Source organism: Mytilus edulis, chromosome 10, assembly GCF_963676685.1.
Source record: "Mytilus edulis chromosome 10, xbMytEdul2.2, whole genome shotgun sequence".
Taxonomy (NCBI): domain Eukaryota; kingdom Metazoa; phylum Mollusca; class Bivalvia; order Mytilida; family Mytilidae; genus Mytilus; species Mytilus edulis.
Window position 1 is genome coordinate 77,795,329 of NC_092353.1, and position 27,544 is coordinate 77,822,872.

At 31.2% G+C, this 27,544-nt stretch overlaps 1 protein-coding gene across 1 annotated transcript; it reads right to left on the reverse strand.

Moving 5' to 3' along the window:
- Positions 1-620: 620 nt before the first annotated feature.
- On the reverse strand, positions 621-23,046 carry LOC139491923 (phosphatidylinositol phosphatase PTPRQ-like). Its single transcript, XM_071279850.1, has 14 exons — positions 22,783-23,046; positions 21,428-21,703; positions 17,544-17,747; positions 15,750-15,854; positions 15,139-15,314; positions 14,594-14,786; positions 14,208-14,375; positions 13,831-13,965; positions 11,809-11,948; positions 11,210-11,296; positions 9,636-9,711; positions 8,278-8,406; positions 2,484-2,514; positions 621-1,506 (listed from the first exon to the last, which is right to left on the reverse strand). The coding sequence occupies exons 1-14, from the start codon at positions 22,991-22,993 to the stop codon at positions 1,374-1,376; spliced, it is 2,064 nt and encodes a 687-aa protein (XP_071135951.1). The 5' UTR covers positions 22,994-23,046; the 3' UTR covers positions 621-1,373.
- Positions 23,047-27,544: the final 4,498 nt, after the last annotated feature.

Here is a 27,544-nt window from a genome sequence, read left to right on the forward strand (position 1 = left end):
AGAATTAACATTGCAAGTGGGTATTATTTCAGTTGTAAAACATGTTAGTTTTATCAATTCCAGTCTTTATAGCTTGTTGTTCGGTGTGAGCCAAGGCTCCGTGTTGAAGGCCGTACATTGACCTATAATGGTTACCTTTTTTAAAATTGTTATTTGGATGGAGAGTTGTCTCATTGGCACTCACACCACATCTTCCTATATCTATTTACAATGTGTAAATAAAACATACGTGTGTATTTCATATGTCGAATAGGGATATTAAAAGATGTGGTATGAATGCCAACGAGACAACTCTCCATCCAAGTAACAATTAATATAAGTAAACAATTATGGGGTAATGTATGGCCTTCAACACGGATCCTAGACTCACATCGAACAGCAAGCTAAAAAGGATTCCAAAAATTACTAGTGTAAAACCATTTAAACTGGGAAACCAATGGTCTAATCTATATAAAAAGAAAAAAGAAAAAAATGGCTTTCTTAAAGATATAGAATATGTTACCTTTGATACAATTTAGAATAAAGCCTCATTTATAAAAATGAATAAAATGAATTAGAGAACGCCAATCAACTGGTACTTTTGAACTGGTATAAATAATGAAAGAGAAAATTGAGTACGAACGATTCTGTATTAGTGAATTAATAAAATATAAGTGAAGTACGTAAACAATTGTGTGCAATCTTTTCTAATAATAAAAGTAGTAATCTGCAATAACAGTGTTAGGTTGACATTATATATCAAAATCTTATAAATTAAATATAACTATCGCTGGGTGATACCAACTTGTTTAACAGGCACTCCCGTCGATCTTTCTGTCAAAAATACAGTTCCTATGAACCGATGATATAATTTTTTACCATTACTTTACTTTACACTAAGGTTGAGAGGGAAAGAATTCCTTGTTGTTGACTATTCTCTTTACGTCTTGTTTTAATTGTTCTCATTATGTCTTGATGATGTTAAGTGTTCTCGTTATATCTTGTTGTTTTTATTTGTTCTCATTATATCGCTTTGGTGTTATTGTTCTTGTTAAATTTTGTTAGTGTTGACTCGAGTGTTCTAATCAATTCTCGTTGATGATGATAGTTCCCGTAACCTTGTTGATGTTGAGTATTTTCATTGCCTTGTTTTATTGAGTGTTGATGTTGAATGCTCTCATAATGACTTGTTTGTTTGGAGTATTCTCATTATGTCTTGTTTATTTTGCTATTTATCATACTGTTTTGTTGGTTTTGATGCCTACTGTTGTCTACTAAATTAGCGCACCAAATAAAATAATTTAATGTTATGACGGTTTGTGAATGAACATGCGTAGTACAAGATGAAATCTGTTACAATTACTACTAATCATGCAGAGTAAGTCAAACTACTTTTAAGGTAACATATTTTCATAGTGTTTATCTATGGTTTGTACTCGACCGATCTGATCATATACATTTGGAATATCTTTTGTTCCTTGATAAGATGATATATTGTCCATTCCGAGGTCTTCGTATTGGTCTCCACTGAAATGATAACACATCTTAATGTTGTGGATATAAAACTTAATTTGATCAAGGTTTATTGTGTTTAGAACTATCGGTTGTATAAAGAATCAACGTGGTCTAAAATGTTAATATCACATAAAGTAATAGTTAGGAATAAAGAGCTTGTTCTCTTACATGTGATGTAGTTTTAACGCTTGGTGCATTTTGAAGTCTAATATTAGGCATTGACAACTGCAGAAGAGAAATATTATGTTCAAATTCGCGTCTGATGTATTCAAATAAATCTTTGTGAATTACATGCATATTAATATAGTTATCACTAGGTCGATGCCAAAACTGTTGGACTTTATGTCCCTTTGTGCATCACTTGCTGACTAAATAGTTCATGTGTACTGGTAATGTATCTGATCCTGGTTTGTATAATGTAATAGATGTAGCTTTAGAAAGTAATCCCATCAAATCAAATATAACATTATAACATTTGTCTGAATTCAGACTTCTTTTACGTGTGTTTCGGTTTTGTTTTCCATTTTACCAGAGGTAGGGGGTGTAATATAACGTTCGGTAATGTGCTATTTCCAACATATGAATTCATGACCTAATGAGGAATAGTGTGTTTAATTGCTCATTTGGCGTGTTTGTATCGAACTCGATGTCATGATATGCTAAATTGAAACCCTGATAATCTATATTAATTATTAAGTTTCTGACAATATCAAGAGTTTGATTGACTTTTTGGATACCTTTGACGTACAGTTTGTATAATTCGAATTCAATGTTTCGAATGAAATAGTGTTCTTTTGCTAATTTGTTTTATCATGTTATAGTGGCAACCGATGAAAAGTAACTTTATTATTAGGCACATGGTTAAGTAGATTAAATCTCGTATCACCTAAATCTTTACTGCAAACGATTATGCTATACAAATCTGCATAACTGATAATATAATTTGTATCAAAATCATGATTTAATAACTAAGGTCATATTGTACTTACTGTTGTGACTCGTCATGTTCTTGCCTTGGTCCTGTAAAAGGAAATTTTTGCGAAAATAAATTCAGTTTATCAAAAATACGCATACCATTTATGCCACTGCTGGTGGAGATTTATTTCCCCGGGAGTATCACAAGCCCAGTAGTCAGCACTTTTTGTGCTGACATGAATTATCATTGATATTGTTATATTTATAAATTAACTGTTTACAAAATTTGGAATTTTTTGAAATAATAAGGATTTTCTACCTCAGGCATAGATTACCTTAGCTGTATTTGGCAACACTTTTTGGAATTTTGGATCTCAATGCTCTTCAACTTTGTACTTTATTTGCCTTTTTTTTTTTTTTTTTAACTTTTTTGGATTCGAGCGTCACTGATGAGTCTTTTGTAGACGAAAGGCGCGTCTGGCGTATATACCAAATTTAGTCCTGGTATCTATGATCAGTTTATTTACAACCACTAGGTCGATGCCACTGCTGGTGGAGATTTATTTCCCCGAGGGTATTACAAGACCAGTAGTCAGCACTTTTTGTGTTGACATGAATTATCATTGATATATTTTTTTTTTTAAGACTTGAAATACATTTATTGAAAATCACCTGAATACAATTTTCCTTGTATAAACCAGGGCAGAATACACAAGGGGCCCTGTGTTTACAATGATACAACGTCCAGGGATAAACGGTGGACTCTATTATAAAAAAATATTTTATATTTTTTCCATACATAAGTTATACATTCATATTAATTACAAAGATTGAGTTTGCGTATAAATTATTCACAATATGCTACCAGTAAATAAAATACATCAAAAGTCCCACAAAACACACTACAATCTACACAATAATTTACCTTTACTTATATAATTGACATTTAATTTTTTGTACTTTTAACACCTGGATTACATTGTTATGTGTCGGTCAGTGATTTTATAGGTCACATGCTCGACCTTGTAAATGCGTGTATTGTATATTTCTATCGTTGGATGTATTATGTTCTAAAAAGGAAAGGCAAGTAAGTACAAGTTATTACGTTACTTACTAACGTATAAGATTTATTATAAGTTTTATTTCAGCTGCAAAATTTTTTTTTTTAGATGATAATGATTTGTCCATAGATTCAATTAAACTGCACAGTTCCCGTTTTGCATATGCTATCAATTGACTGGAAGTTAAACTTTTAGACTGATATTTGATGATATTCCTACATTTCCAAATAATCCATTTAACTGTATTCATAATCGTATTAGTTATGACATTGTACTTTTTATTGTAATCGTACATTCCTAGTATGATAAGTTCTTCGCTCAATGGATTATATACAGTGTTATTAAGTACATTATATGTTTTAAGCGCATCAAAAATGTGTTCCCAAACAACCATTATAATGTTACAGCTGTGAAAAAGGTGTGTGAGAGTTTCGTTTTCTGTTTTACAAAAATGGCATTTGCCATTATTTGATTTGCCGATTCTAAATAGTTTTTGCTCCGTATAGATAATGTTATGAACAATTTTCCAGCTAATTTGATTTGCTTTCCTAATGGACATACTTTGATTTAAATTTATCCAGATCTTTTTCCACGGTAATTCCGAATTATACTGAATATTCCATTTTATTTGACAGTTTGGAACTATATCTACATTTAACGAATATTGGATTAATTTCAAAGATATCTCACTTGGGATTACTACTTTATTCTGTTTATCGTAAAATTCAAATGTATTTTTAATGTAATAACCATTTCTGGGGGGGGGGGTTCTGGATCAACGTGGACGTTTTTTAGTCTGTCCTTGAATAATTTTGGAATAGCTAATTTCAGCCTTGTCCATTCCGAGATCCAGTTTCTCTTATTTTTAAGAGTATTGTATATAAAGTTGTCGCTTTTGATGTTTTTCGTTTCTTCATCCCAAATATCTGTTATTGTATGAATTCCACTTTTTCAGAAGTTAGCGAAAAATAGGTTTTTTGTTGTATTGAATTTTTATGTTTCCAAAAAGTTGTTGGTTTAGGATATCGTTTTTATTTATTGGACTTTGTATACTTAAAAATTTTGACCACGTTTTAATTAACTCAAGATAGTATTTTGGAAAATTTTCCATTTGTAATCCTCGTAAGTCCGAACACTTTGCTAAAAAAATTATCACAATTATATTTGATATCAAACTTCTGTATCCACCATTTGGCTATTGTATTCCAGTTATCGGTTTTTGATCTTAAAATCTTTTGCATACTTTTGATTTGTTTGGATTTAATGAACGAGTCTATATTGATCATACCAATCCCCTCTTCCTCTACCGGTAAGCAACACACGTCCCTTTTAATTAAATTTACTCTTCCCTCCCATATAAAATTCCACATGACATTGTTTATTTCTTTTTTACATTTTTCAGGTATACTTCGCATTTCGATTTCGAACCCTATTTTAGATATAATCCATGATTTTAATATTAAGACCTTGCCCTTCAATGTTAGGTCACGAGATTTCCAAACCTCAAGACACGCCTTAATCTTCTTTATTTTTCCTAACCATATAGCTTCTATATCAACACTGTATCCATGCATGACTCCCAATGCTTTAATTGGTTCGCTTGACCACCTATTTTTTTATATTTTGGTGTTTTATTTTTCCAACGACCCAAATATACCCCTACAGTCTTTTCATAATTCATCTTAGCCCCCCGATGCTTTCTCATATATTTCTAAAACTTTGAATGTTTCCTCGATTGATTCCTCTGTTCTATCAAAAAATTGTGTATCGTCTGCAAACATGTTAATCTTAACCTCTTTCTTCTCATTTTCTATGTCAGGGTGGGGTAAATTTATTCCTTGAATTTTCAGATTAGCCCTAATTGTGGCTGCCATCGGCTCTGCTTGTAAAATGTATAGCATCGGCGATATTGGACAGCCCTGACGGATTGTTCTAGAAATTGGGACGTATTTTGATTGAAAACCGTTAGTTATTAAACAAGTTTTAGCATTTTTTAGTAACATTTTAACCCATTCCCGAAAAATTTCCCCAAATTGAAATTTTTCTAAACTTGCATCTAACCATTCCCATTCTGCATAGCAAAAGCTTTTGTTTGATCAAGAAAAAGGATTGATCCTTCTTCGTCTTCCATATCTATAAAATCGAAAATATCTTGCAGCATTCTATTAGAATCAAAAATATTTCTGCCCTTAACAAACCCTTTTTGATCTGTTCCTATAATAGAAGGTAGAACTATTTTCAAACGTTCAGCCAGAATTTTTGAGCAACTTTTATAGTCTACATTTAATAATGTTATAGGTCGCCAGTTTTTAATATCCTCCCTCTCCCCACTTTTATATATTAGGCTTATCATTCCAAGTCTCTGCGATTCGGAAAGTGTTTTATCACAAAAGGTTTCTTTTAATATTTGCGTAAGCTCATCCTGTATCAAAAACCAATATTCCTGATAAAATTCTGCAGTTATGCCATCTTCCCCTGGTGATTTATCCCTTTTCATTAATTTAATTGCTTTGAAAATTTCATCTTTTGTAATTTCACCATGACATAACCGTTTTTCTGCTTCAGATAGAGTTTTATTTACATTATATAGTATTTTTTTCCCCAGCCTCTCTATTACAACCCCCCGAGGTAAAAAGTATCTCATAATATTTTAATTGTTCACCTAAGATTTCATTAATATTATTTTTGTATGTGCCATTTTCGGCTTTTATTTTTGACCATAGCTTTTCTTTTCCTCGTTTTTGTTCTAATCAGAAAAAATAATTTGTGGATTTTTCACCTTTTTCATACCAATTTATTTTTGGTCTTATGCGTGCTGCTTCTGCTTTTTGTTCGTAATATTTATATATAATTTTTTAGTTTTTCAACCTCATTCAGATTTTTTTGTGTTCCATCATTTTCTAACAGATTTTCTAATTTATCTTCTAAATTTTTAACTTCATTTTCATTTAACCTAAGTATCGCTGTCGTTCTTGTCTTTGTGGTTTCATATCACAACGGTATGAAGGATGGTCCGTTCGACTACAGTATCGACATTGGGTTCTATTGTTGTCAGCAAAAATTCGGATTTCAAATCTTCCGAGTTTGGTGATATTGGAGATGGTTGGGACGCAATTTATCAGCTGAATATACCGCGTACCGGTTTCAATGTTAGTACCTCTTATAGTCCCCCTTTTAATTGAGTCTTGGACTACTTCACCGTATTGTCTCATAAATGTACAAATTGAAAGATCACCCTACTCGACAGGTGCATCCTTAATCGTAACATGTGTCACCTCTTTTTCAACATCGACAAATTTGTAATGATAGTTTTTAAGTTCGATACCCTTTATTAGTAATAAAGTTTTCGATGCCTGATCATCAACAGTTACAACACATTCTCTTTCAGTCAGTTGTATAGCTTTAACCTTTTCTCTGTTTATATATTTGTCCAGTTCGTTTAGAATATCTGTATGTGTGATCCCCTTGATATACTTTGAACTAAAGTGTATTGACTTGTATCTTTGTATTTGTTGATTATTGTGGTGAACTGAGTCTAGTTCGCTCGCCATTTTGTAAACAAAACGATATTTGTTCACTTAGAAATCAGTTTTGACAATTTTCACAGTTTGTTTACTTCATTTTCACTTACTCTTGGACGGAAAAGACCTCTGCAATGAATTTATGTTATATATCCGACGAAAAGTACAACAAGCAATAGGAAGCAATTATCATTGATATTGTTATATTTATAAATTAACTGTTTACAAAATTTTGAATTTTTTGAAATAATAAGGCTTTTCTACCTCAGGCATAGATTACCTTAGCTGTATTTGGAAACACTCTTAGGAATTTTGGATCTCAATGCTCTTCAACTTTGTACTTTATTTGGCTTTTTTTTTTTTTTTTTTTTTTTTTTTTTTTTCGAGCGTCACTGATGAATCTTTTGTAGACGAAACGCGCGGTTAGTGTTTATACAAAATTTAGTCCTGGTATCTATGATGAGTTTATTATATTGCCAAATAAAATCTAACGTATGTAGCCAATATGCAGATTTTTTTTAAAGAAATATTAAAGAAACTTATTCTGTTGTCGAGTTGTATATTCTTTTCATTCATATAAACGTATTTTCGAACTCTCATATTTTATATCTCATTTTTGTTTAGAGAACGCTATATTAAAGGTATGGTAAAACATTATATTTTTGTATTTTATTGGTGATTTTCGGCTTTGAATTTTTTCAAGGATTTTTTTAAAGGGGTTGAATTACGAAATCACTTTTAAAATACAGCAACAGATAATTAAAAGAAATAGGAAAACAACGCTTCTTAATTATGATCTGTCTGAAATGCCTTTCTGCCTTTTCTCCATCAGGGTCGATCACACCTGAATTTTAAAAGCCAGATATATAAGAATGTAAATAGTTGGAAAGATATATGACTAACCATGGGGTTCGTGTTGCTTATTCTTTAGTTTTATATATTGTGTCATGTGTTCTATTTTTGTCTGTTTGTCTTCTTTCATTTCTAGCTAAGAGTTGTCAGTTTATTTTCGATATAGGAGATTGACTGTCCCTCTGGTATCTTTTGTCCCTCTTTTATATGTATTCACATTTATATTACCAGCAATTTAAAGTTAGAATATTTGTCCTTATTTGCAGACCGTGTGTTGACTTCAAGAAGTAATGTTTCCTGTATCATGTGTGTTGATGAGTAATTTCAAAACTTGCATATGTATATAACATATCCGTATGATTATTGCTTGAATTATGCATTTAATTTATCTGAAAAAAATAACAGTATATAAAGTTTGATATCCGAACACTTACCAGACTTTTTATTTCTGCGCTTCAAGATTAAATAAACTACAATCCCCATGACAAGAATGGTGAATAAAACACATCCAACTGCAGTTCCTACAACTGTCCCTATTGAATATGCGTTATCCGACATATGTGCTACAAATAGAAAATATTATATCAATACGATATTCAATGATTCAATTTTTAACAAAATACCTACAATAATTGAATTTTACCTCGAGGATACGAAGTCAATTTAGATATCAAAATTTTATCATTTGAAACAAATATTACATAAGAAGACATCACTCTTGATTCGCCATTTGGTTTTGAGAATTTCTCTACATTAATGTATGCAAAAAGTAAAATAGCCAAAATATCGAACTCTGAGGCAAATTCATAACGGAAAGTATGTAAACAAATGGCAAAATCAAAAGCTCCAAAATACTACAACTGTCATATTCCTGAATTCAAGGCATTTTCTTACGCAGAAAAGGGTCATTTAAACCTAGTTTTATAGCTTACAAAACATTTCACTAGCAATAGAAGCAACAGTAGTTCACACTCTTGGTTTTTGACTTCTTAGTTATCAATAATCGTGATGAATTTTGATATATGTATAAAAGGTAGTTTCTGTTTGCACCACTACGGTGTATTTCACTTACTCTTCTATATGCTTTATAAAACTCTTATAAAACCAGGTTCAATCAACAATTTGTTTACATTTGAAAATGCCTGTTCCAGGTAAGAAATATATATATATGACTTGATAACTCAGGACACATGGTAAGTTGAACCTTGTTTAACACAATGATAAATAGATCATTTTTTAAAACATAAAAAAATAACCGGTGAGATAATTACAAAATTTAATATAAATTAGATACAGGCTAGAGGTATAGGGATAGGGTTGAGATCTTAAAAAAAGTTGTTTAACCCCGCCGCAATTTTGCGCCTTTCCCAAATCAGGAGCCTCTGGCCTTTGTTAGTCTGGTATGATTATTCTAGTTTCTTGTGTATAATTTGGAGTTAAGTATGATGTCCCTTATTACTGAACTAGTATGCATATTTTTTAGAGGCCAACTGAAGGACGCATCCGGGTGCGTGAGTTTCTAGCAACATTGAAGGACCATTGGTGGCCTCCGGTTGTTGTCTGCTTTATGGTCGGGTTGTTGTCGCTTTGACAAATTCCACATTTTCATTCTCAATTTTATAAATAGTTTATGCTTCTAAATGCTTTCCCACTATGCAGAACTGCAAAAAAAAACCAATTGTCATATAAACCTATTCAAGGCATAATCTTTTGGTACATCATAGTTAATTCCTCTGGCTATTTTAAAAGGATAAACATTCGATTTTTTTTTGGTTAATTTTAAACATCTTACTTTCAATTTTTGGTATAGCGTGAAATATCATCTGTTCTTTTTGTCCAATTTGGTTAATTGAATTTACCGCATCAAGCTGAAAAGATTAAGTAATACATATGTTATTGGATCCACTATTTTCTGATTATTGAAAGGAAAAGTTCTCCAGAAGATATCAGAAAAAATGTTCGTTTTATTTGGAAATATTAAATGACATAGACACGGATCTACGGAAACAAAACCATACACTACATTAGATTTACCATTATGCAAGAGTTAAGTCCATATTCTTGTAAACTCAAAGGAAAGCCTAGGATAATAGTTTAGTTTTTATGATTCGTTCTTCTTATAACTAGAATATATACGCCTGCTCGAACTGATTGCTTAACAATATTCTTTCAGTTTTTTTTCAAACACCAAAATAGTTTTTATTTGACGCATTTGAATAATAGTTTAGGAAGGGGGTATCGTTTTCATTTAATCATATGTGTCTATAGAGTTTCTATACAACATTGTGTTTTCTCTGTTGGCACAGTTGTTTTTAAACTAATGAGGATTCAGATTTAAAACAAAGCTCAAAGCTTTCATCAAATTTTGACGTTTGTACCTATGATGTTTGTTTGTATTGCTCACACATTGTTGTATATATAATGCAATTATAGGCAACTTTCATTCAAGTGAAGATTCAACTATCTTTAAAACACGGTTGTATTGACTGTTTTTCAACATAAGGGAATGTCTGTACCCAGTCAAAAGTATGACAGTTGGTAGATAACAAGATGTTGTATCCCTAATACCTTAATCTTTTTAATTTGGCAGCAATTTTGTATTTTCTTAAGTCGATCAATATAACAAAAATGCTTATAAGCACCTTAGCTATATGTGGCAAAACTTTCACAAATTTTGGCCCTCAATGCTTTTCAACTTGGTACTTTATTTGGCCTTTAAAAATAATTTTTTGATTCGAGCATCACTGATGAGTCGTTTGTAGACCAAACGCGCGTCTGGCGTAAATATGAAATTATAATCCTGGTATCTATGATGAGTTTAAGTACACTGTGCAAAGTTTCATGCTTTTAATATAAAGTTCCTGGTTAACTAATCATTTGGACTAAAGTAAATAGTCATAAAAGTATTAATATTATTGAAGCAATCTTGTTTTTGAGATTAGACACTGTGAGTGTGATAATCAGAACTAAATTGCAAAGTATTTCTTTTAACATATAAAAAAAATGCATAAAAGGTAGAAATTAAACTTTAGTATTTGAAATTTCTATTTTGATAAATTGGAGACGAAATAAAAAATCTGTTTGAAAGATGATAAGGGTTATTTCCATTTTGTTGTTCATAATCTGATCCTGGGATGTTGTTAACGATTGCTTATATAATACTTACTTTTCATAAACATCAGATTTGTTTCCTTCCGTTTTTAGCTTTTAGCTTTTTTTTTTTGATAATTTGTTTTCCCTGTAGATGTTTTTGGAGTAAGAATTATTTACCTAATAATTTTTTTTTGTAACTTTATTGTCTCTTCCTTGACGTTTGGATTGTTATTGCAAAATTTAAAATGTCGATTTTGCAGTGCGTAAACTTACTTCAACCTTGTAATGTCTGTCTGGTGTAATATAATACAATTTTTGAAATATCTCAAATTCTGCAATAATGGTTTCTAATGTTGTTGTCTGAATAGATAAATAAATGATGTTAAAATATGGCGTAGAATATATGATCAGGTGACCTTGTTACCAACACAAAGAAGCTATTACCTTGATGGGTTAAAAGCACGTGTTATATCACTTCATTTGCTCCTGTACGATTTGTGCTACAGCTTTTAACGACTTATTTATGTAAAATATCCAAAAAAACCTACGAATTTACAAACTCAAATGAAAAGATTACCACTGCATGAATTTGTACCTTGAAGTTAAATAACTAATCTTAAGCCATAGTTTACAGCTAAATGCGTGTCATATAATTGACTTTAATTTGTAATAAAACTTGGTAAACAGGTATAAATATTATTTTGTAAAAGCTTTCTGATGGAGTATAATTCACATATTTGTATATCAAAATTGTTTGAACTTTTCATTGTTCCACTATATAGAACCATTCATAGATCTATAAAAGAAACGTTTTTAAAATCATTTAACAATGAGAATTTTGTGAAATACTTAAAAGAATATAATACACATACACCACTGATGTTATGACTTATTCGATACTCTTTAATGATGCCGTTTCTATCTCGTAATAAAGGTATAGCCCAGGAAACTTGCATTGTTGTTAATGTGTTTTCTGGAATTGTTATTACAAAATTTGTAACTTTTCCGGGAGCTGTAAAAGAAGATTAAATTTCAAATTACACAACTGGATAAACACAGTATACTAATTGAATTTCTTATATGCATGTATATGCTGTGGTTGATATATCGTTTGTAGATACCACATACTGCTCTATCTAATATTGTGAGAACTGCTAAGGCTTAACATTTATAATTTGTCATAATGTTACGAATGGTGAGGATACATAATAATTTATTTGATTAAATGACAGTAAAAGTTGGTGTTGTGGGTAAAGCTTACTAACACGCAATTGGTTTGCGCCTTATTTGAGGCTGCTTATATTGCTGCTAAAACTCTTGTAATTTTCGCATCTTTCAGCGTGGTGTGTAAATTTCAATTTAAGCCATAGATGTGTGGTGAATGTTCTTGGAGAAAAATTACAGTCAACACTAAGTTATATATTAGAAATAGAAGGATCGTTAACAAACTTTTCTAAATTGTCCGTTTATAAATTCTGAAATTATAAAGAAATTAAGGTTTCAACTCTTACAGGCAAAGTTGACCGTAGATGAATTCGGCTGTTTATTTTAGGCGTTTTTGTCATACTGCTCTTTAACTGTTTCAGTATTAATACATCCCTCGGATTTTTGAAGGTTTGGCTTTGTGCTTTCCTAATGAAGGTCAATCCAGAAAAGCGCTTCGGACGCATGCATTTATTCTACCTGTTGTTTTCATTGTTTTATATTTCACACACACATAATTCTTAGATTAATCATGATCTTCCTGACATTTGAATTATACACACACTTTATTTAGCCTTTGTTTAGTCTGATATGATCAGTTAGGGGCATTACTTAAATAAGTAACTTTTAAAATCTACCTATACAAGTAATATTATTTTTAAATGGTGTCAAATTATACACAAATTACTAGATTTAACAAGTTTTCATTTTTTTTCTGAAATATAGAATTTTATCTTTTCGAAACACTAATTGCCTTTCTGACGCACTTATCTATCATATCTAAAAATATTTAAAAAAAATTCATTCATAATAATCTTAAGTAAAATATTCAAAGATCACTTATTTATAATTCTAGCATGTTTTATACTGATAATTATAAGTAGTTGATATTTGGTAATGTTTCGGTGAATGATTGTGTACACGAAAGTCGTATGTGTTTTTGTTCTGTATACTAAAATATACATGTAAGTACACCCTTCGAGATGCGAATGACAAATGCTGGTCCTGCTTTTTAATGTTTATATTCTTCAAAGGTTCTTGTCATATAAAAGACTTAAAAAAGGCAAAACGATAAAAGTATTTAAGCTCACGTTGTATCTCAATAAAATACATTTTTACAAACTACTCATTCTCCTATAATCATATCTATCATGTGTATATATCATAATGTGTATGTATAAAGTAAAATCACAAAAATACAGAACTTAGAGGAAAATCAATTCGGAAAGTCCATAATCACATGGCAAAATCAAATAACAAAACGTATCAAAAATGAATGGACAAGAACTGTCATATTCCTGACTTGGTACAGGCATTTTCAAATGTAGAAAATGGTGGATTAAACCTTATTCTATAGCGCTAACCCTCTCACTTTAATGACAGTCTCATAAAATTCCGTTATATTTACATTGATGCGTTAAATAAACAGACACAATAAATAAAATAGTCAAAATATGGGTACATCAGTCATCATCGTATAACAATATTCTGCTCTTTATGTGCGTCTTGATTGACAAATAAAACTATTCGTCTGCTTATTCTGCTTATTCTTATTCTTTCAAAGTACAAGTCGTTACAAAACCAAATAATACCTTTTGCAAATATTAGAAGATGTTTACTGCACTGAAAAAGATTATAAAATATTGATTTTTTAAGATATATTTTCAATCAAATATTGTTTATCTTCATACCATCTTGGTGTGTAGTCACTGTACGGGACATTTCAGACTCCTCACTATTGCCTTTTTCAGTAGCAGCTACTACAGAAAATGTATAGTTCCAATATGCTTCCAATTCTGAAAACGTTGTCGTTTGTGCGCTAAAACCTAAACAGCAAAACAAATTAGCCGTTTATACTACTGTGTTGATTACAAACACTTATACAAATTGCTTATACAAATATTTAATAAAGCATTTTGTTTTATTTAGCTATTCAATAATTGACCTTGAGAAAACAATCAAATATTTACATCAAGACATTAAATTTAAAATGTCGTCATTTTGAAAAAGTATTAAATCCTATCTGAATCAATTTTCTCACAAGTTATATTAAACTAAACATACCAACCAGTTAAGTTTGAAAATTTGACAACTGTAGGTTGAGTATTTGAAACCACTTCATAAGCTTCAACGTGATAAGTAGTAACTCCTGGTCGTGGTGTTGGCTGATTCCATGTTACCGTTATTTCACTTGAACTCACAACTGATGCAACTACACTCAAAGGTTTCTGAGGAACTGAAATTGAATTAGGAATTGAAGCACTTGCTACATATACAATGCTTTAGATAATTCATTTGGAATAACGGATTGCAAATGGTAACACAAACTGTAAGCTATTTGAACAGTTAACGTGAACATAAAGTTGTGTAAATATACATGATATAAGAAGATTTCTGGGACTAAACAAGATTACTAAGTTTAACTTATGTGTAGCAATTTACATTATAATTTACCTTCTGAGTCAGTTTGGACTAATGTTTCATTCCTGTCTCCATCACCAGCGGCATTTATCGCATTTATCCACACTTCATAGTCTGTATAGGGTAGTAAATGGTCTATTTTATACGACATGGATGATATCAGCTCTGTACTATTTCTGTTTTCTCGTATCAATCTTCTGTATGATGCACAGGTATGTTGGAGCAGCTGTAATCAAATGTTTTCTGTTAAGTCTACTACAATGTACATCAAAAATTAAAGTTTAAGTCTTTAACATTGAATTATCATTTTAGGTTTTTAGAAAAAAGTAATTTTATAAATTCAGTTGATAAGTTAACACATTTTTAATTGCTTTATTTTCAATAATCACCAGTAACACTGGGATGGTTCCTGTTGAGGTAAACATGCCAGTACATATATAATTCAGCAAAGTTATACAAATATGTAAGCCAGAGACACAAGAGAGAACCAAATATTCCTCCACTTCAAGAGAGTGATATATGTTTTCCTTATATATATATATATATATATATAACTTTTTTACAGGCAACATACTAACAACATTGGTACAGCCATTACTGCATGCAAGTAATACTTCCACCACACACACATTATTTGATAGGACTCTGAGACGGTATCCTGTTATGGCTCCTTTGGATTCAACAGGTTTTCTCCAAGATATATGAATACTTCTGCTAGTTATATTGTGCATGACAGTTGTAGGAACAGCTGGCACTATAAACAATAATAATGATTTAAAGGTGTATAGTTGTTGTGTATAATGTAATAGAGTATTGTGAAAATGGATCAATGGTGAAATGCTGTATGTGATATGGTTTTTGGTAAAATTGTGTATAGTTTAGAAACCAATGGTTTATGGTGTGCAGTGTAATTATGTGTGGTGTATGATATTGTGGTGTTTAGTGTCTGGTATAAAAATAAATGGTGAATGGTGAATGGTGTATGATGAATATGGTAATGTTGTATGTTATGATCGTGTACGGCGTATGGTGAAAGCGGGACGTTTAAAAATTTAAAGGTCTGCAAATTAACTCCGCAGGAAACTTAAAAGGTCGAATATTGATGCCTATAGTAAATATATTGATGGCTTGATACTTTTTCCAAAATCCTGTCTTCAATTCATAAGGATTGAGTATAAAATGCACTTACAGTCTGCCCTTGTGTAGCAACATTGCTGTTGATAACTAGGGACACTAGTACAGATATTATCTGGTCCATCATTAACTGTCTTTACTCTGAAACAGTATTGACTTTCTGCAAATGAATTATAAAAGAATTGAACTATCAAATTATGTTTGCATTGTAATACTGATGCTTTTAGCCGCACATAAATATCATCTCGCCAATCAATTGCGAGTTAAATCTTACAATAGTTCATCTGCACTGCATTTGTGTTTGTTTTTATCTTCAGTGTATTCCTGTTTAAAAGCAAATTCATATAACCTGATCAGTTAAATCGAGTACCAGAGCTGGAATGTCAGTAACTGCTTGTCGTGTTAAGCTATGTTCATCATTGTCATCTGATAAAATTTTTCTGTTACGACTCTGACAACTTTGAAATTTCGTTTACGTGTTCATTTTTCTGTGTGTTTGCAGATCCGGTGTAATTATCAAAAACATGTATTGCTGCATTTATGCTCCTATGCCAAGTCAGGAACATCTATCCTTTGTTAGTCTTGTGTATTGTTTTGTGGCTTGGTTGTGTTGGTCTTTTTCTGCTCTTTGTCGGATTGGTATCTCTTACCCATATTCCCTGTTCCATTCTCAATTACTATGAAATTAGTTATCAAAGGTACCAGTATTATAATTTAGAACGGCAGATGCGCATCAATTATTAAATGTTTGCCACCAACAACAAGTTCCCGAACAGATTGTGGTACTCCATAACAATAACTTTGCAGAAATATATGTTAATCTTCAACTTTTTCAGGAACTGTTACCCTTAAAGATGAACTTTTTAGGGAATGAACATTTATAAAACCATTCAAAAGTACACGACCAAGTGGCTGTAGCAGGTGTACCTCATTTTAAGCTAATGCAAGATATCTTAATATTCACTAACATGAAGGTTACCATCAATTCAGGTCTTTTTTCATAATAATATATAAATAAATTCTTTGTAATGAGATAAACACTAACGCACTAGGTAAGAGTTGTGTCAATTCAGTAGGTTTTTTTTATAATTCTTTATTTTGTATTGCTTCATCTCATACAATATCTGTATGCATTTTTTTTATCAAAGAAAAATACAATATATGTTTATTCATTTTGACCTGTCTGTGTCCATTCAGTAGTTGGATGCAATAACATCGAGAAATATCAACACATCACAATAATAATTTGACATAATACATATGTTGATCTGTTTAAAAATATTTTATCGGGTAATATCGACATAAGTGCATGCAAAGGTTGACCGGACAGAATAATGGCAACCACCTCTGTCACCTGATTGGATTTTGTAAGTTCTTTCATATCTTCTTGTTCAGTTTCGTTGAAACATTAACACTTTAAGGAATGTGTTCAAAATGTTATCTGATATGGTTAAATTTAAATGCATGTTCGATCATTACTGACATGGAATTAACAAAAGGTCAGTTCTTTTTACCTTTTTTTAGTAGAAACAGCTAGGCATTCTTAGAAAAAGTTGTTTTCAAAACATTTTTTATTTTTTTTTAGCCTTGCTTTAATCACCCCTACGATTAAGTAATTAAGAAATATCTTTACCAGACTTATTAGTACCACATGTTCCAATTTGCTAATTCAAATTAAATAATCAACGATTAGCATCTTTATAAAAGGCAGCTTAGGAAAAATACACAAACTCCATTTACGTTACACCGAAACCTATCTGTAGCTAATATCAATTTATCAAAGCCATTAAAGATGAGACTATTATATGCAGACTGTTTAAATGAATATCGAAATATCAAGTCACGATACCTTCCATTAAAGGTTCAACCTTTTGCACCAACACATTAGTTGAGGTGTTAAACTGTGGTACTGTTGTAGGACCAGAGACTATATCTACCAGATAATACAGTATGTCTCCATTAGGTATAGTAGGTGCTTGCCATCTCACATAGATAGATGTAGATTTACGATCATCCTCATTGCAGGTTAAAGGAAGAGCAGGTGGGTTTGGTTCTGTTTTAAATGTAAACATTTTTTATTTAAAAAATATTCAATGTTTACTACCGAATGTAATATTTTCTTTGGGTGGGTAAAAGCGCTTCGGACACAAGAAATTATTAAACGTGTTGTTTTCATTTTTTTTATAAGGGATAAACATTCAGATGCAGTTGATTCTGATAACATGTCGAATCTTCCTCATTGGGTAATTAAGGATATTGCTTTAAGATGTGGATTGTCATAGGACCACAATCGCTGTAAAGTTTACTCAACCAGACCTAATATGTAACTTTTTGTGACAGAGCTATATGTAATTTAACCTATGTCGCTGAATCAGGCATTGTACAAACTAGGTCTATAAAAAAAGAAGATGTTCATAATCAACAATGGACTCTCTCCAACATCGTAGACATAAATATGATGAATAAATTTCATGACAAAGATGTCTTTTTTTGCTAATCATGTTATGCTGTACATTTTGTCTGTTTAGTTTTTTGCTATATTTGGTTTTTGCTAAAAACACCAAAAAGGGTAAAAACATCCTCGTTTACATGTTTTACGGACAATCAATAATTCCTATGAGGAGAGACGGTCTACTTTACAGAAAACAACAACAACAAAGTAACCCTCTGTCACACCGATGGTGAAACCAGAGGTTTCAATAGAAACATTTAAACATGTACCGGATTGTCTTTGAAAATGATTAATAGCAAATAGTTATCAAAGCTACCAGGATTATAATTTAGTACGCTAGACGCGCGTTTCGTCTTCATAAGACTCATCAGTGACGCTCATATCAAAATATATTGATAAAGCCAAACAAGTACAAAGTTGAAGAGCATTGAGGATCCAAAATTCCAAAAAGTTGTGCCAAATACGGCTAAGGTAATCTATTCCTGGGATAGAAAATCCTTAGTTTTTCGGAAAAACCGAAGTGTTGACTACTGGGCTGGTGATACCCTCGGGGACGAAACGTCCACCGCAAAGCAATGATTTAACGAAACAATGTTCCCTTTTCTCTTTAAGGTAGAATATCTTGGTTTCATGTTTAAGACACTATATCGTGAAAACCTGATTTATTTGTGGCTCTTATCCTGCTGATATTTTAATTTAAAGTTTCTTTTTAATTATTTTTTGATATTTTTATATCATATAATGGAAATAAAATTGTAAAATTCCTTGTTGAAGGTAAAAAAAAATTACAATGAGAAGTTGCAAGAAAAATTCTTCAAAAATGATCTTAAATGCATACCTTGTCGTGGTGATCATTTTTTAATATTCAAGTTTCTATTGATTTATTTTGATTTTTAGATATTAAGAAAAAACTAAAAACTAAAAACAAATCGTAAAAATTGTCTTCAAAGGGCAATAACTCTAATAAGGTGTCGCCCAATGATTTCAATCATCATGCTTTTTCGAAAATCTTTTTTTGCTGTTTATTTTTACAACTTGAAGTTTCGATTCATCTATCAATCTAGAAAATATTGTTTTTGTCAGCATTTCTCTATTTATAACGAATTTCAAAATAATAGACATAACCTCGGATGACCCCTATTTCTATATGTAGCCACGTAGGTCATCTAAGATAGTTGGTAGGTTGGGTAATCGGACACATATTTAAACGTAATACCGCAATTCTAATTGTTTTCACGCTTATCTAATTTTGGCTCAGTTGTTTCAGAAGATATGATTGTTGCAATAATTAATGAAGGCTGACAAAAGACCATTTACCAAATTTGTCAATAGACAACATTATGAATCATTCTTATGTGATGGTGAACACGTTTGCCATCCCAATGAATGTGCCAAAGACTTTATTATAATGAAATAGATTTATTATCCAAATTTGAGGTAACAGAATATCTCCCTTTGAAAGTTTCTCTTTGTATGATGGTATGTTTTGCAACATTTAGGGGAGTCGGGCACGATTGGATAATGTGATACGTGTGTTATACACTTATCCAGGAAGTATCCTTAACCTGGATATTTACCTTTATCCTATTACTATTAACCAGGGAACAAACATATTCTGTGATATTTTTTTTCTTTTTAATTAGATTTCAGTTTATAAACAAGCATTATCGGTACATAGTATTTCGATTATTTTGAATAATGCACTAATATTGAAATAATTCTTATTTGCAAAGGGAGAATACATTAAAAAAAATTAATCTCATGCAACAAAGATTTAGAAAAATATACCCTGGCCTGGCCAAAACAAACACAAAGTGCTGGAACCAGTTGAGGTCAAAAGTGGAAATAAATTTTTGGCGAACAAAAAGCGTGAATAACTTTATGTTAGGTGGAAATGAATATTCAATCTACAAATATTTCAATAAATCGTTGTCAAAGCCTATCCCACAACCCCAATTACATAGATCATAAGGTGAATTTTGAACCTCTATTTAGACCAATTAGAATTAACTAATTGACCATGGCCATGACCATCGTCAGGAACCCAAGCCATTGCATGGTGACATTTATTATTAAAATACAGTTATTTTCATTAGGGGCTCGACACTTTATGCTATGTTTGACTAATATTTTTCTATACTCGTTAAAAGTTACAAAAATGTATTTTGTTTATCTCTAATCGTTTGGATTTAATCATTTTGACACGAGTGAATTCTATTTGTCAAATTTTGGCATGTAACTTGCACTATGATGATTAATAGAATTGTTTATGCAAGGTTTTTATCAATTAAAAAACAACTAAAAATAATTAATAAATACCTTTTCTTTTTCATCAGAAGAAATAATAAAAAGTTAAACAGCATCAATATTGCTGAAAACTTCATCTTGAAAAATACCGCGAACTAGAGCTGGTTCCTATTTCAAGTTTTCTAAGGGGGTAACAGATACATGTACATTGGAGACATTATTTTAGATCTCGGCAGCTATTATTCCTATTTCGGTATAATAAGTCAAATGAACTTGTATTAATATTAATAGTAAATGCATATAAAATACAATTCATCAATATAACTTACGATCTCAAATAATAGAACCGTTTGTTAATACTTCTAAGCATATTTATTTGAAAAAAAGAAATTTCCAGGATAAGAGTATTTCGTAAGAGTAAATTATCGGGCTAAAAGAAATTCCTGGATAAGTGTATAACATACGTTTTGTCGTGTATTTTAACGGACACAATTAGACGGTTATAAAAATGACGCGCTTTAAGTTTGGTGCCTTTAAGCAAATATATACGATGGTGAACCAAGCCGAAAATTGAAAGATAATCCGGGAAAAACGGATTAATATTAACGTATTCTAATCATTTAATATCGTTTTGATTAGAATATAAATATTGACTCTATTATCAGCAAATTAAAAACAAATTATATATCTTACCCTCCATACAAGTCTAGGAATATAACTGGTTGTAAGCAACCGCGTGGAAACTTAGTATATTTTATTTGCAGTAAGTAGACATGATTTATTTGAAAAGACGAAGAAATTGACGATGGAAGATTGAAAAAATTATTCGAGAAAACAGCTTATAAGTTGTTGTTGTTGGCTTTAAAAGTAGGTTCTTAATACTCTAGACTTAATAACTTTGAAAGACCACTAGTCTTAATGTAGAATGTTAGAAAAGTCGGTAAATCATTCCATTATACACTTTGTTAGTGGCCTAATACTATAAATCCAGAGCACAGAATGAGTCATTTATATTTTATTGATACATCACTTACGTGTAATCGCAGTTCGAAACTCCTCTGAATATTCACCACTCTCTAGATTGTAACTATGGGCTTTTACTGTAAGTGTGTATCTATGTCCATTTTTAGCTGCATTACCACCAATCACATAGAAAGGATTATTTACTACAATTGGATTCATAACCAGTTCACTGATAGTTACAGTATAAGACGTAACTGTTCCTGTAGACTTCCATGTGATTGTACTTTGTCCATCTGAAGCTATGAGATCACTGCTGACTAAATCTATAGGTCCTGGTACTGCAGGCACTATAAAGTTCACATATGAATAAATATCTATAATGAATATACTAGTATATGAATGAATGAATTTTTAAATATTTAAAAGCAACCAGAAATATAACATACAATAATATCCAAATAAACAAGTGCTTTTCATCCAGCCAAATAAGTTTAAACTTCATTTCAGTTTTTTTTATATAATTTGGAGTTTATTAGTATAACGTCTATTATCACTGAATTAATATATATATATATATATATTTGTTTCGGGGCCAGCTGAAGGACGCCTCCGGGTGCGGGAGTTTCTCGCTGCATTGAAGACCTATTGGTGACATTCTGCTGTTGTCTGTTATATGGTCGGGCTGTTGTCGCTTTGAAAAATTCCCCATTTCCATTCTCAATTTTATGATGCACTGTCATGATACAATATATATTATGTTTCCATTATTGTATATATAAACACTGATGACTGCCAATAAGGTTTTTTAACATCGGTTTTATTATTTTTTGTCTGTTTTAAACATGATTGCATGGAAGTGAAGAATTTTTATAAAAGAACTATAATGTATCATTCCTGCCGTGTTTAGTTCTTTTTATGGATAATGTTTATCAACAGTAGGGACAGCCCAACACACGCAAAGGAATGCCAATTAGGTATCTCAGGAAGTAATGTAATAGGAGCTGCACACTACTTGAAATCATTTAAGAGTGTCAAGAAATTTATGAAACTACATGTAATGTCCATGAAACATTTTAAATCCAGAAATTGAACGGACAGAAACAGGCGGAGACATGTAAAACGTCAAAAGAGACAAATCACTGCATATCATGTTTTATAGACATGAGTTATGCGATCAAACCGTGCCAAAAATATGATTACATGTAACTTCATTTAAAAGTGAGAAACTATGAAATATATTGAAACTTCTAGTATGTTTGTAAACAAGTTGATCTTCATCGTTTGAAGTTTCAAATTTGGTTTTACCCCAATGATCTTTGTATTCTGCATTTAAGACAAACAAACCAATGGCATGTTCAATTTGAAAACAAACAATGAAAACATACTTTCTTCGTATTTTTGTTATGATTTTGTAATCGAAACTTACTTGTTGCAAAACTAATTTCTACGTAAGTTGTCTGTTCAGTTGGCCCACTGTTTGTATCCACAGAGATAATTTTAATTAAGTACAAGCTACCAGGATTCAGTCCAGTAATATTCACTGTTGATTCCTTGTTGACAGACATTACAGCACCCGAGCCTACTTGGTATCTGAATTCTTCTACAGCACCCAATGGTGTGGGTGCTGTCCATTCCATCTCTAAATAAGTTTCTGATCTCAAAGTCAAAGTTGGATTCCCAACTTCCAACTCATTTACTGAAAAACATGTTACATTTGTATATATTTAGCAGTTATAAAGTAGCTTAATAGAACCAAAAGCAATCAGCAACGACTCCTTGTTTTAAACCGGAAGAATATGAACAGTTACAAACAATAAAGGGTTTTAGAATAAAACGTGTACAGGTAACAGGGTAAAGATGAAGCTATTCTAATGGTAGCACTTTTTTTTATCTGAATGCCGAGGTTGGGTTCACATCATTACATTTAATCATAAATAACATTTCAAGATTGTTTATTTATAAATTTATTTCATAATGCTTTGTCTGTATTTAAACGGATTATCAGAATGTTTTAATTTTAACATCAAGTCCTGTCAATCGTTTTTTTTTTGCCATGGCATTATCACTTTGTATTTGACATATGAGTTTGAAGTAATTCGCTTCACTTTTACATAAATACAAAAATTACTATGAGTCTGAATATTTGATTATAATAGAGAATATAATTAAACAGCTGTAATACGGATGTTTGAGAAACGTCTGTTATACAAGGTTTTACTAAATCTTGGAATAATGCCTATTATGTTTCGATGACTTTACTGACTCATCTTTTAATTTAAAAAAAAAAACTTGCATTCATTGCAGGTTCCTCCAATGTTATTATTATTGTTGTCATAGAATCCAGATTTACAATAGCAGACAGATTTTCCGGACCAAGTTCCACATTCAGAATTGAAACCCAAACATTGTACATTATCTGTGCACTCAACTCCTATTTCCTTTTCTGTAAAAATAGACAAATGTGTTTGAGCATCCATTTTAACCTTTAAACTTGCAAGTTTGTTTCTTTATAGAAAACTATTCTAAAGTCATCTATTAATCAACAATATTTTATTCTCATTTCTATTCAAAACTGAAATAACTATAGATATTAAACAATTCTAACAAAAGGGCTGTTATCAAGCAGACAACAGTATTGTGACAATATTTAAATTCCACCACCAGAGGTATCGAAACAGTGATGTAAGAATAAAAACAACATGTTATTTAAATTTCATGCATCCGAAGTTCTTTTCTGTATTAACCTTCATCACTTAAATGTCTTGGTAAAAGCTACACAGTTCTTGTTATCATGTTATATATCTTAAGCCTGCAGCATATAAAGTCATATACAGTTAGTCTGGTTTACAAGTTAATGTATGAAATTTTGTTTTAGGTAAAAAAAATTAGTCATGTGGATGAATGATGAATAATTGATATGAAAGAACAAACAAAAAATGCCCTTATAACACGTGTAAATAAACGAGTAAATAGGGTCAGCGTATACGTTAAGACTGTACTTAATATATATATTAGAGAGTAAAACAGTTCCATCTTTAAGTAAAATAATGTTTAAAGGATATGAAGCTAAAACAGAACACATGTGTCAGTATGAAACACCAAAACAAAACAAATAACTGATTACTTTTTGTAGTTTATACATTGTTATACAGAAGCCGGTTCACGATTGACTTTTACTGATTTTCGGTTCCATTAAATTCAAGCAGATTCGTGTTTATTTTTGCAGTAAAAAGAAAATAGAAATTTGTAGTGGAGTATTTAATTATTTCAGCAGTTTTTCTAAAACTTTGGTTGATGCTTATATTTGATTACATAAGCTCCTTTTTATATCAATTTAAGACTTTAAAGAGTTGTGGAACTTTATTCATTAAAACGATCCTTGAAATCTCCACACTCTGAATGGTTCTAGAATTTGTCGTTCAATAATCGAAGCCCCACACTTAGTTGATCTCAAGGTAGGCATGAATAATGTCAGAATATTCATGTTTGTTTAAATGGTTTCACTGTATGTATATGTACTTTTATATTTTGGCAGCGCACTACGGCTTAACTAAAATAAAAACTTTCCATTAATATCTATTTATTATCAAATTCAAAGAAAAGAATGATATTTTTACTGAAATTGTAACTTACTGAAATTCATTACAATTCAGTTGCATACTTTTTCTTTTACATGAAAATCTCTAATATATCGTTTTATAATGAAACACAAAACAAAACAAAACCTCACAATGGGATATGTTACTGAAGGTAACGGAGGCAGGTTACGCATTAAAAAAGATAACACACTGTTAAGTTGTCTCTCCTTAAATATTGAGAATTTGAGAACAACAGTTCACTTTTTACTAGATGTAATTAATATAAAAGGTATTGACTTGAATTATACTTTAAAATTTCATTTATTATAATTTGCCATTTCTTATATAATCTGTCAAAGCATTGGAATTGTATACTTCTGATTTTGTCTTCAATTATTGAACCAGCATGATATAATATAGAGTCTGACAAAATCTGTTTTGATTGAATAAAGATGCAACAAAAGTGCTGTTCTTAAAACATTTAGTTTAGTTTCCGAGTATATATTATCAGTTGTTTACAGATTAATTTTCTCTTTCTTCGATCAGTTGTTTAAATGGTGCGAGTATTAAGTGAAAGGAGGCTAAATACAATATCAACTTGTATTTGAACTGGAACAATAATTTGTAAGAAATTTCTTCCCACAAAAAAAAATGTTCTTTCCATTTCTTTTAGATTTACATATTGTCCGATAAATATTTTGAAATTTGTAGCTTCTATGCATTATTTAATGGCTAGGATAGATAAAATTAACGGCCTTATAATAAACGGTCTATAATAAAACTATAAACGAAAAACAAATATAACTAGATTTGCCATTGCAAGCAATAGCGGATGGCACCCTTCCCGTAGTTCCAGTCGAGCGGCACCAATCTAGAAGATTCCAATTTCAAACAGTGCATCTACACATTCAAATTATCATTGTTGTAAAGTTTCATTAAGTTTGGAGCATTTTAAAATTTTGGATATTTATGCTGTTTCCATGGTTACGGCGGCCATTTTGAAAATTCAAACTTCAAAATGCACATCTTCCAATGTTGCTCATCATTACTGTGAAGTTTCATTAAGTTTGGAGCATTTTGATATTTTGGACGAATTTGCTGTTTCCATGGTAACGGCGGCCATTTTAAAAATTCCAACTTCAAAAGTCATTTCTGATTATGCTTGTGACCATTTCAGTAAAGTTTCATCCAGTTTGCAGCATTTTTATCTTTTTTTGAAATTTTTGACCTTTTTGCATTGTTTCCATGGTAACAGGAGCCATTTTGGGAATTCCAACTCCAAATGCCACATCTTCTAATGTTGCTCATCGTTAGTGTGAAGTTTCATGAAGCTTGGAGCATTTTGTGATTTTTGAAATTTTTGGTGTTGTTTCCATGGGAACATAGTAGTTCCAATGAGTGCCAAAATCATCCAACACCTGTATATAGTGGGCACTGACATTGTATTAAAATATAATGATTCTGAGTTAAAGCATATCCAAACAGTTCACCAAAACCCGAAACTGGAATTTTTCACATTTGTTCTGTTTCCATGGTAACGGTAGCCATCTTGAACCATTCCATGCTTCCTGCAACACAACACATGAAGGTCCTTAATATAGCAAAGTTCCATCAACTTTGGTCCATTGGATTTCGAGAAATCACGCGGATAAAATTTGTTGCAAGAAAAATAAGAAAAAAAAGAAACGTAGAATAACAATACTCCGTTGAGGGTGCCATAATAAAGTGACGTGAACCATTGACAACCTCTACACTACAGGCTCCTTACTTTGGACAGCCACATAGGAATATGGCAAAATTAAACATGTTTATGAGCGCTCAACCCCCCTTTTTAACCTGGGATAGTGGTGTAACAATACAACATAGTCATGTTGTCTGCTCTATGGTCGGGTGGTTGTCACTTTGACACATTTCCTATTTCTTTTCTCAATTTTATTTAAACATATCTGACTGATTCGTATATTGTTGACGCTATCTTATGCACTTTTTGACTATTGCTTAAAAAGAATTTGTGAACAGTTTTATTAATCCTATATTTCTGTTTATCCATTAAAAAGGGGAAATATGACAAATCTTCCTCAGAATACAAACTCCTCCCACTCCAGAATCTGTCAAATCATTATCAAAGTAGTTCTCGTTACATTTACACTTGTTTTCTGTAGTACTACATTCAGCATTAGCTATGCATTGGACATCTTAATTACATCCTCCTCCAGGCGCTAACTCTTACGAAAAAATAAAGATATCAAAGAAACATATTAACAGCATATAAATATGCATATAAAATCTTCTTTATACATGTTTATAGAAGTTCATAAGTAACTACAAAACTCAAAAGCTTTTAAATGTCAATTTGTCTGGAAAAGCATTACTAATAAATCAAATTTCCATATTTCAAAAAAGACATTACTCAATAATGAAGTTGTTCAGTCAGCACATTCACATGAATTGTTCATGTAAGTTTCATGTATAATAGATATAAGAAGTTGTGGTATGAGTGCAAATGAGTGCAAATGAGACATCACTCAATCCAAGTAACAAGTTATAATAGTAAACCATTATAGGTCAAGGTATGGCTATGAACGCGGGGCCTTGGCTCACATCGAACAG